The sequence below is a fragment of the Carassius gibelio genome, chromosome B5 (assembly GCF_023724105.1).
Source record: "Carassius gibelio isolate Cgi1373 ecotype wild population from Czech Republic chromosome B5, carGib1.2-hapl.c, whole genome shotgun sequence".
Taxonomy (NCBI): Eukaryota; Metazoa; Chordata; class Actinopteri; order Cypriniformes; family Cyprinidae; genus Carassius; species Carassius gibelio.
The window spans coordinates 5,717,718-5,730,180 of record NC_068400.1 but is presented as its reverse complement, the minus strand read 5'-3'; the positions used below and the strand labels follow the sequence as shown (position 1 = coordinate 5,730,180).

The 12,463-nt window shown below is 37.9% G+C and overlaps 1 protein-coding gene across 1 annotated transcript in view; it reads right to left on the bottom strand.

The window, feature by feature from the left end:
• The window catches only part of LOC127958068 (taperin-like), a 44,329-nt gene extending 32,492 nt beyond the window's left edge, over positions 1–11,837 (bottom strand). The window contains exon 1 of the mRNA XM_052556854.1: positions 9,711–11,837. Coding sequence (XP_052412814.1) covers positions 9,711–11,684 — 1,974 coding nt within the window. The 5' untranslated portion in view covers positions 11,685–11,837. The remainder of the gene's footprint in view (positions 1–9,710) is intronic.
• Between the last annotated feature and the right edge of the window lie 626 nt (positions 11,838–12,463).

Sequence of the window (12,463 nt, the reverse complement as noted above, 5' to 3'; positions counted from 1 at the left end):
CATTTAGGCATCACAATATTATAATTTATATACAAAAATTATATTCATTTGAGATAAGATTTGTGCTATTAAAAGTATAACATTTTAGAAATAATTAATGTTTTTAACGATTAACTTGTGAGTTTAGATGACATGTAAATGTAATGTGAAATAAGTATGCAAAATAAAAGTTTTCATATATATTCAATATCTAATGTATATACACTAGTATTCAAAAGTTTAAGGTAGGTACTTTTTTTTATTTATTTATTTATTTAATTTAACCAAAAATACAATAATATTGTGAAACAGTTATACAATTTAAAGTTATTGTTTGCTATTTTAATCTTAAAATTTTATTTATTCCAGTGATGGCAAAGCTGAATTTACAGCAGACATAACTTTAGGCTGCAAAGTCACATGAACCTTCAGAATTTTTTTTAATATGGAGATCAAGAAACATTTCTTATAATTTTTATTGTGCTGCTTAATATTTTTGTGGACACTGGATACATTTTTTTCTTTGATAAATTCAAAAGTACAGCAATTATATAAAATTGTAAAGCTTTTGTAACATAATAATATAAATGTCTTTATACTGTCACTTTTTAATATGTCCTTGATAAATAAAACTCTTAACCCCTTAACTGTCACTCATATTTTTGAACATTGACTTTGTAGTGCACGATCCAAACTTAAATTTGTATTATTCATGAATGAAAACATTTTGTAACATGATATTGATGTACTATTTACATGGTAATGCAATGTCTGATTTTAAAATGAGTTTTAAAGGATGAATTTTGAGATTTTAAGTTTTCAGTTGATATAAAACTTCTGATGATTTCTAAAATGTGATAGAGAAAAAGACAACAAAGTCGTCTTGTTTTTTTAACAAAGGTCAAAATTCCTGTTATAATGTAGATTTTTGAGGGTGCACTCTTGTCATAAATTAATCTATTACTTGTCCTAAATAATTTTTAACAAAAAACATTGATAAAATATATATTTGGGAGTCTTAGACCTTTCCAACGATATATAGTTTGTCAAGATTAGATTAGATTTAATTGTAATATAGTGAACTAAATGTAGGCGTCCCACAGAGCGGACGGGTGACAGTTGAGTTAACAGGTTAATTACCAAAAAAATTGGTAACGCTTTACTTAAAGCCATTATATATGATGTATTATAAAGGGTTATTAAAGGGTATAATTCATATTGTGCGTTGTAATACATAATATCATGTTATACATAATTATTACTTAATTTAAAATGGGTAGTGTAACTATGAATTGATAAGTCTCATAATGTATTAACTCTGATTACAATTATTTGGGAGATTGTACAACGCATTATAGGTGCATTACAAGGCATAATTATTGCATCAAATCTACTTTTATAATGCATTATATATAAAGGCTTTAAGTGAAGTGTTACCAAAAAATCTTTGTGACCCCAAACTTTTAACTGGCATTGAATTGTACATCCCTATAAATCATATCATATAATATATATATATATATATATATATATATATATATATATATATATATATATATATATATATATATATATATATATATATATATATATATTCATTTATTTATTATTTTTTAAGCTTAAAATTGTTGGTCCCCACTCACTGCAACTAAATGGAAAAAAGCACACAATACATTTTTCAAAACATGTTCCAGAGAAAAACTAACAGCATACAACAATGACACTGCTGTAACACTTTCACATTCACACAGACTACACCTTTCTCTCTCTCTCTTAAATTCTCTCTGCTCCTCTCTCTGTCTCTCACACACATGCTGGAGTAATTCTTGAATTAAACATGACAGTGACAGTGGTGCTTTGCAGTCTGAATTCTAATTACATCGACTCTATTGTAGACACTGCAGCCACGTGACAGGCACGCGCACACACTCTCTCACACACACAGAAGTGGTCCATATGGGATTACACAATGGCGTCAAGACTGTAGGACACATCACTAAATTATCAGAACTTCAATGTCCACAACACAATGGTGCATACTAAGGGAAATGTAAAAAACACACAAATACACAGCTGCTGAAGGTCCTGTGTCTGTCTGAAAGGAGAACTTCCTGGAGGACACCAGTAAGGTTAAGATAGGGGAGGTGGGGGGAGGGGGAGGAAAGGAGGAAGTGAGGATAAGGAGAGAGAGAGAGAGGTGTGGTGCATGATGGAGACGGCATTCTGACTAGTCAATAATTAAACATGGTGGACCTTCACACTCGTAGCAGGACACACAGGGGAAAAGCAGGGTTTGCATCCACCTCATTGTGTGTTTGTAAGACACACATCATAAAAAGTACACATTTTACAGACTGAAATAAATCTTGTAAGCTAAAATAATCTGCAGTGAGAGATGTAAATTCAATCGAATCATGTATAAAACATTTTACTGTACACTTCATAATAAAAGTTGAACAAATAAAACAGTTCTTAATGGATCCATGACAAATACTAGTGCCTTATTTATAAATAATAATAATAATAATTATAAATCCAAAGTCAAAAGAATTTTTAAAAGTATCATAAATTGTAACGGTATAAATATTATTACATTCTTGGAGAGTTACACCACATAACATTTAACAGCCTGAACTAACCTTTCCTTAACATAAAAAGATCAAATTATATATGTATATTTTAATATACAGGTGCATCTAAAATAAATTTGAATATCATGGAAAATGTCTTTATTTTTTGTAATTTAATTTAAAAAAGCAAACTTTCTTATATTCTAGATTCATTGCACACAAACTGAAATATTTCAAGATTTTTTTTTCTCAAAAAATGTGAATATTCCATTTTGAGCTTGGTTAGTTTGATTAATTTTGAGTATAAATGCTAGCATTTTTTTTTTTTTTTTTTTTTTGCGAGTGGGATGTTACTTGTAATGCGTTACCCTCAACACTTTCCGTGACGTCTGCTGGTGTTGGTCCATCTACCAGGAGATTTTGGAGCGCTTTATGCTTCCATCTGCTGACAAGCTTTATGGAGATGCTGATTTCATTTTGCAGCAGGACTTTATCACCTGCCCTGAGTGCCAAAACCACTTCCAACAAGTGGTTTGCTGATAATGATATTACTGTGCTTGATTGGCCAGTTACCATGCCTGACCTGAACCTCACAAAGAATCTATGTGGTATTGTGAAGAAGAAGATTTGTAACATCTGACAAACAATACAGAGGAACTGAAGGCCGCTATCAAAGCAACCTGGGCTTCAATAATGCCTCAGCAGTGCCCCAGGCTGATCACCTCCATGCCATGCTGGATTGAAGCAATAATTCATGCAAAAGGAAATTAAAATTTTTTGAGATACTATTTTTTTTTTCCTAAGCTGTAAGTCATAGCCATCAGAACTAAAACAAAACTCTTGAAATATTTCAGTTTGTGTGCAATGATTCCATAATATAAGAAAGTTTGCTTTTTTTATTAAATTATGAAAAATAAAGAACTTTTCCATGATATTACAATCTTTTGTCCTTGACAAACAGGAAGGGTCTGCAAGGGTCCTCTTTATGACTTAATTTTTAGTGCTTTATTTTAAAGTAAATTATTCCAACCTACTTTATGGTTTCTTTTTGAGAATTACTCTGCAAACTGAAAATGTTCTTCTTTATTTGTAATATCAGGAGATATGCTGACATTATGCATCACAAAACAAGTAATTTTGCTTGCAAGAACAAGCCTCATGGATTAAACTTCTCAATATGAATAAATATTAACTTTTTAAACTTTCTGAAGCTTGAAAATTTTGGGGAAAATTATTTTTAGTTATTAAAAATAACTTCCTTTTTCTTTCAAAGATGAACAAAACTGTTTTGTGGTGAGTAAATGATGGCATTATAAGTTTCATTTTAGGGTGAACTATCCTATAAGTTTGATTGCTCAGAAAAGTGAATCCACACCTCTCCTCAAACAGCCACACGATTTGTGCCATTCATGCTGATGGCCACAATTATTGTGGTAAGTGTACCTATACAAGTAAGATTTTAAGTACCTTGTTCAGAAAGGCTGTGGCTACAAGTGAATAATACACTAATAAAACCACTCTCTACAGCCTTAAAGACAGAGAGAGATGGGTAGTTACAAGCTTAGAGTGTACTAATGGCCAACCAATAAATACAGGTGCATCTCAATAAATTAGAATGTCATGGAAAAGTTTATTTATTTCAGTAATTCAACTCAAATTGTGAAACTTGTGTATTAAATGAATTCAGTGCACACAGACTGAAGTAGTTTAAGTCTTTGGTTCTTTTAATTGTGATGGTTTTGGCTCACATTTAACAAACTAATGTACTCAATACTTGGTAGGGGCTCCTTTTACTTTAATTACAGCCTCAATTCGGCGTGGCATCGAGGTGATCAGTTTGTGGCACTGCTGAGGTGGTATGGAAGCCCAGGTTGCTTTGACAGTGGCCTTCAGCTTATCTGCATTTTTTGGACTCTTGTTACTAATTTTCTTCTTGACAATAGGTCTGGTGGGTTTGCTGGCCAGTCAAGCACACCAACAACATGGTCATTTAACCAACTTTTGGTGCTTTTGGCAGTGTGGGCAGGTGCCAAATCCTGCTGGTAAAAGAAATCAGCATCTTCAAAAAGCTGGTCAGCAGAAGGAGGCTTGAAGTGCTCCAAAATTTCTGGGTAAATGGGTGCAGTGACTTTGGTTTTCAAAAAACACAATGGTCCAACACCAGCAGATGACATTGCACCCCAAATCAAGCGCTATGCGCTTCTCCACCCTTCCTCCTGACTGTAGGACCTTGGTTTCCAAATGAAATACAAAACTTGCTCTTATCTGAAAAAAGGACTTTGGACCACTGGGCAACAGTCCAGTTCTTCTTCTCCTTAGCCCAAGTAAGTCGCCTCTGACATTGTCTGTCTTTCAGGAGTGTCTTAACAAGAGGAATACGACAACTGTAGCCAAATTCCTTGACACATCTGTATGCCCAGTCTCAGTCTATTCCCTTGTCTTCTGGACAACTGTCAGATCAGCAGTCTTCCCCATGACTAGCCTAGTGAAACAAACTGAGAGACCATTTTGAAGGCTCAGGAAACCTTTGTGGGTGTTTTGAGTTGATTAGTAGATGTCACCATATTCTAATTTGTTGAGATGTTTTTTTGTTAAATGTGAGCCAAAATCATCACAATTAAAAGAACCAAAGACTTAAACTACATCAGTCTGTGTAATTTATTTATTTTATTTATTTTCTGAATTTATTTAATACATGAGTTTCACAATTTGAGCAATTATTTTAGCCGCGAAATCAGGGATGCGGCGCGTCTGGTCTAGTGTTCCGCATCGCGCTTCATCGTGTCTATTTACAGCCTCTCGTGTACGCGCTCTCACTACACACGTTCATTTTCGCAAAAACATGAACGGTTGCTTCTGCTCATGTCCCTGTTGTTTTGCCGTGTTGGCCTTTTTGTTCTCTTTTATTGAAAAGTTATAATTTCCCTGCATTTGGACCCAGACCCTGTTTCCTCCTCTGTGCATCCTACAGAATATGTCAGAGGATTGACAGAATCCAGCGGATTGGCAGAATCCAGCCAGCAAACATGGGTCCAGCAGGCCACCCCATGTATAAAACTCTAGCTCTGCCACTGCACCTGCGTAAAAACCCCGCACATTTTCTAAAGCTGGGCCATGTCATATTAAACTTTCAAAGGTTCATTAAAACAATCCTTCTTCAAGGGCTTCAAGAATGAGCAGAGAAACATAAAAGTTAGTATTAAACCATGACGAAAATCCTCTGACATATTCTGCCTCAGGCTTTTAATAATATTAACTTCCTGTGAACACACTATAAATAGGGAACACACTATCTTCAGATCAAAGATCTAGTTATAAATGCTCTCTGTATGCTGACTGGATTCCTGTATACTCTACTACTACAATATCTGATGGGCACAGAGGAGTATTTCATGTAGTAGACATTCATTGTCAGACAAATTGCTATTTATAATTTCCAATATTTTAAATATTATAAACAAAAGACGTGAACTCAATCTTCTTTCAAGTCTGAAACTCAGTCATTTTAATAATATTTGTTATCACATGTTTACCATTGGTTCTGCACAGACTTGGGTCTATAGATAGGTTCTTGAACAAATTCACTCTCATTGCTTAAAGCAAGTTTAACATCGAGGCACAAGCAAAATTAAAGATCATAACATCATGATTATGGAGAAAAATAACTGACCCTGGAGAGACAATATGCTAAGAGCATTAATGAGATTTTGGCCCAACCCCCTCAGCCCCTCTCACACAAGACCCCAAAAGAAAAGACAAGCCCCTGACAGACATCATCCAGGCTTCTTAGACTGATTTAGATCATGTGACTCCTAACAGTGCAAGATAAATCACTGTACTATTACTATGTAATAACATAAAATATATTTCATCGTTAGGGCTGTACAATATCAGAAAAATCTGTGATATTATATTGCACATATACATCACAATATTTTGTTCACAGTATAAAAAACATTCTTGAATAGTTATATTTGAAAGGAATTAATTATTCTATGATGATTTTGTTGGGGATTGCATCTTTTCATTCTGAAATTTTTTGGGGAAATATAATGCTTTATTTTAAGGACAAATTCAGTGAGTGAATTCTAAACAAATGATATGGCCTTGAAGTTGCCATAATTGCTGCTGCCCTGTCTAAGCTCCAGACCAGGAAGGGCTTCGATGTAACCTCTAAAACCCAACAAAACAAAGGTGTGGCATGAGCCAATCCTCAAACACGTAACAATCAACTACATATACAACACAGAGCAAGAACAAAAGCAGCATATAACCTAACCCAAACTGGGCCTGACCGTCTGGATATTTCACAGAGGAGAGGCCCATGACTTTCAGCCAATTATCAATTTGGCATGATTTCATTATTCCAACGTACACAAAAAGACTGAAGAGTTTCAAGAGTGTAACCTCACAAATGCATTTCAGATTGAGGTAACTGAAGAAAATGTGAGTGATGCGCACTTTAGCTCTTCAAGGCCCATTCACACCAGCCACGATGACTACAACAAAAACTAGTCACTAAAAGCAGCCACACTAACTGATGATAACTTTCTGTTTCTGCACACAGCAGTTATGTAATCTGCAACTATAAATGCTCAAGCTGTTTAAAGTCGGTAGGCTGTGATTCTCCATGCTTTCAACATTCATCAACTGATAACAGTTTTGTTATAGCTATGGTTGAGACTTCCCTGTTCTCATGAAATTAGAATGATTATTAACACTTACAGTATAAAAAGCCTTTTTACACTTACAGTATAAAAAGTAGGGTGATGTTCACTACACTGTAATGAGACATGTTTTAAAGGGTTGAAGGCACAGGATGCATGCTTGTACAGAAAAGGACAATTAAACTACTTTTAACTTGACATGGTGTCTTAAAAACAACAAGGGTCCAAGACTAGCATAATAAATCATCAGAGTACACAATAAACAAAAATCTATATGGATAATGCTAAATTAATGAAAACAATAACAGGAAAGTAAGATATTCATATTCTTGACAACTAGCTGTTTCTAATTTCATCCCATTAACATTAGAGCTAAAATACTAAAGCTAACACAAAAATTAATAGAAAAAAGGTGAAACTCTAACTGACAAACTCGAACATCTGGAATCATACACCTTTTAATAACATGCTATGAATCTAAACCTAGTTTGATATTTTAGCAGTTTGAGAGAACCACTATGCGGAGGAAGTGAAACGAATCGTTGCTGCGAGTTTGGTTTCCTGTTTTGAGATAGTTTTTGACTGTGAATGGCAGCATGTTAGGTAACAAGTCAAATCTCAAATACAGCCTTGCAAAAACCTTTATTAGACCTCAGTATCTCCTAGACTTGACTCCGAACAGAACACATGACTCATTTTCCTACATAAATCACCTGACCTTCTCTGGCAAGATCCTTACTGCTATTTACAGTAGTCTACATTTGTTTATAAACTAAAGTTGCAATGTGAGCATATACTGCATGCTGTGTCCATAACTACACATTCCCAAATGTTATTTTCTATATTATTGGCATATAGGAATGTTCTATAGTTTTGTACTTTTAAGTTGCCCTACTAAATTTGTGAATGTAATTTCATTAGATACAAAATATCAAACCAAACTATTCTAAACTCTTTTCTTTTTGAGATGATTTCTATTTAGCTGGTGTTTTGGTGATTTTGTATATATGAAGTCAGCTCTCATCAAGTTCACACAGGTGTCCTAGCAGAGTAACATTTGCCTTGATTTTTAATGGTACATCTTTTTTCTTTTTTTTATCAAACATTTTGCTCTAGAACTGTGCTTATAGTGTTTTTATCTAAAATGAATGCTGCTTGTTTTGATATTTTGATATCTAATTCTATCAAATTGTAGTTCAGCAACATTTAACATTGTGGTTTAACTTTAAGTATACAAATTAGTTTCACTGTATCCGCCTGATTTAAGAGAAACCTCAGCCAACTTGAAAGTTATCCTGCGTGATATAGCAAATTAGCATTTATTATGATAATATTTATTATCACAATCATAAACAGACTTTTTGTATCCCAGATAGTTTTACAGTTTAATGCATTTTGTTATTATTCTTTAATGCACTTTGTTATTTAGCTAATAAATCAGAAGTCTTGCACATTCACAGAAAATAGCTTACTTCCGTGTTGCAAAATAAGATGGGTAGCATAGAATCAAACAAGAAAAGTTACTACTTGTTTGGACTGATGTCTTGCAGGAGGTAAGCAGCATGTATCTCAATGTAACCTGCATGTGTCATACAAAATCCTTGTTTTATGAGACGTATATGGAACATCCAAACAGCTATGTTGCAGTGGTTAAGAATACAGTGAACCTTTGAACAGGTCATAAACACCCAACAAACATGTCTGATTTCTAACCTAAAAACAAATGGGTACAGGGACCAATTCTCACTATTAACTAGTTGTTATTAATTTTTTTTTGCTTTTTATGCATTTTTTATAGATAGTACATTAGAAAGATGACAGGAAAGCACTGGGAGGAGAGAGGGGAGTGGGACTGGCAAAGGAACTTAAGACAAAAATCGAACTCGGGTCGCCATGAGCGCTGTTGCGCAGAGTGACTATTCTTAAAATATATTGGCTCTTTATTAGTACTTATAAAGCACATTCTGCATGACCATATTCTAAATCTATAACCCTTCCCAATACCTAAACTTAACAACTACCTTACTATTAACAAGGAGCTATAATTAAGTTATAGAGGTAAAAGTCATAGTTAATGGTTTGTTAATGGCAAGAATTGAACATAAAAGTGTATTTAATCAAGACACTTGCCAGGACAGAAAGGTGAATTCTTCTGAAAAGAATAGGTAACCCAAAATGTACGGTTCTTCTATTATTTACTTACCCTTATGTGGTGCCACAACTCATATGACATATTTCTTTAGTGGAACACAAAATTAGATTTAAGGCAGAATGCAAGTGAAAAGTGACTGGGAGTGCCTAATGTTGCCTTTTGTGCCCCACAAAAGAAAAAAGTTAAACAGGTTTTGAATGACATCAGAATGAGTAAATGATGACAGAGTGTTTGTTTTGGGGTAAACTATACCTTCTAAGCCACTTCATAAAGACATCCTATTTCTTTAATACATGTGTAGTAAGTAAATGACCAATGTAGTTCTTATGCTAAATATCATACCTTTTTTCCTGTTGAGCCAGTCTTCGAGAGACAGGATCGCCCAAGGGAGAGGTAGCCCCCAATGACCTCAATCTCCTCTGCAGCAGGGTAACGCTTTTTAATCAGGGTTCCCAGATGGGCATAAGGGGCCTGTGGTGTGTGTGGAGATTCACCGACGACTTCTGGGGTCTCATCAGGGCCAGACGGGGCCTCGGGCCTCCGTTTCGGAACAATTGTAAACGTATTTCCTTTGCGCCTCTGCACTGCAGGGCTCAGGACGGGTGGCGTGGGCTCCACGACTATGTCATCAATGTTTGTGATAGGCAGCTCATCAACCAGAGGTTCCTTTGGAGATGAGACTGATTTGACGGGAGAGCCAATTGAGGGTGGAGAAGCTGGGGCTGGAGAGGTGAGTGTGGCAGGTGGGGTATGTTGTGGAGACCCTGTTTTGGCTTCTATGGTCACCTTTTCTGTAAGCTTTGGTGTGGAAGGTATGAAGGAAGCGGGCAAGGGGGTTGGCACTGCGGGCTCTGAAGCTGCCACACCCACCAGGGGTCGTGGGGATGGGGGGGAAAGTACAGGGCTGGATGGGGCGGTGCTGCCAGGTGACGAAATGGCTGCATGACTCTTGGGAATGACGGTGAAGGAATTGCGAGACTGGAGTCTTAAGTTGGCGAGTGCACGAGCCTGTAGATCCCCAGGCGGAAGGAGAGAAAGATCAGGGCGAGGGGACGGGCAGATCTCAAAGCTGGGTGATAAGGGGGGTGATGTGGGGCTAGGAGTACAGTCGGCACGAGCATGGTGGCTCTCCGGAGAGCATGGCACCTTGGCTTTAGAGGCCCCATCTGTGCTGTCCCAGTCCCGTTCTCTAACAGGCTTGGACAAAGACCTCTCAGTGTCCTCCTTTGGATACACAGTGACACTTCTTCCCCCGCTCCCCTCGAAACGTCTACATGAAGACACTAACTGAGGGGATCCGGAAACGGGTGTACTACTCCCTGAGTCACTAGGAGAGGTGTGATGGTTGCCCATGGAAGACAGGACATTTTGGAAGACCTTGCTCTGTGGAGATCTGGCTTGTGGAGACACTGGGCATTTTGGCACCACATCTGGCGTGGGTCTGGAGCTTGGCCTGACAGGACTAGAGTCTAAGTCCAGGAGGTTTTCCGTGCTTCGTGACTTGGCCTGCAACTTGCCATAATTCATGTCAAATTTCTGTAACATACGACTCACCCTTCCTTGCCCCTCCAGCGGGGCGGACGCGGGTCTTCCCAGCGTGCTGAGGTTCTCCTCGCTTTTACTAAGCGCAGTATCGTAAATGACCACTTCCTTCGCGCGTATCTCCGTAACCGGACTACCTCTCCGGTCTAACAGGTCACTGAGAGAGCTGTATCCGCTCACCGTGCCGTTCTGCTGCAGTTTCGATGCATGATTCGAACCACATCCTTCCGAGAAGTACTCCGGGTCGGATTCAATAATGATGATATTCTCAGCGCGTATAGTCCGTATCCCGGGAACGCCGCCGTATAACTCGAGGATGTGCTGAACCGGTCGCGCGGCGTTCTCTTGGCGCTGACGCTTCTTGCGTTCTTTTTCTAGTTTAATGAATGGGTTTTCCTGCAGCGGACCCAAGCTCTCTTGTGATACCAGGCTCTCCTGAGCTCTGTTGTCTCTCGCAGTTCTCTCCTCCGTGCGGCTCGGGTCAGCTGATGGCCAATGCTCTTTTGTTTTCACCGGTGACAGATCCGGGCTTTTGTTCGCGCGCTTGGCAGCGGTAATGGTATAGTTCCTGCTAGAATGTGCGCTGCTAATATCATCCTTGCTTTTGCTGGCCGTTACCTCGCCGTTAAATTGAGATGCGACGGACTCGGCACCTGCTCCGGTCCCACCGCCCTTCGTCTTTCTCCGCTCAAGGATCTCGCGTTTCCAGGCCGGCATCCTCGGGCTCTCCTGCCCTGGCTCTTGGCGAAGAACGCGAAGATCCCCGCCCGACATTATGGGAGAAATTGGTTTTATAGGGGTACGTGTGAAACCAAATAATCTCTCGCCGTACCTGCAGCGCCTCTTCTTATTCGTAATCGCACGTCATTGCAGCCGCAACAATGTATCCTGCATGATGATTATGTGCCGGTCTATCCTACCGACAGGACCCCGCCCTCGGAGTCTTACGTCAGCTTTTTGTCTCAGGGTGCACAAGTATAGGTCTCTGCAGGAAAGTAATGGGGAGTTACTAGATCAAGGTGTTTTTACACCATGATACCTGATTGGTTGATGTAATAGTGACGTTAGGTTTAGGGGTGGGGTTGGGTAAGGGCGATCATTTAGATTGCATGATTCAGAAACACCCAGCAGTTTAAAAACACCCACATGGTGATAAACGCCCACTTTTGCTTAAGTCTCCAGGGTGGACACCTCATTTGGTCAGTTTGACTCGAGGCACACCTTTTGTTTTAACATATGCCCCGCCCCCTACTTTCTACTATTGTGAAGCTTGAAGCGAGCCCTGTCAGTCAAACACAGCGAGACCCGCCCATTTCGTATCCTTAACCCTTTCTTTATTTCGAAATTGTTTATATTATGAATGGGCAAAACTGCAGGCTGTTTGGAGCAATTTACAATACGCAAGATAACATTAAGTGTAAAATGAATAACAAATAGTTCCTGTGTGTGTGTGTGTGTGTGTGTGTGTGTGTGTGTTCAAGCACTTGGTGAATAAAACGCATTCTAATTTTTATAAATGTTCTAAATGTTATGTAAAAACAATAGAAGTAATA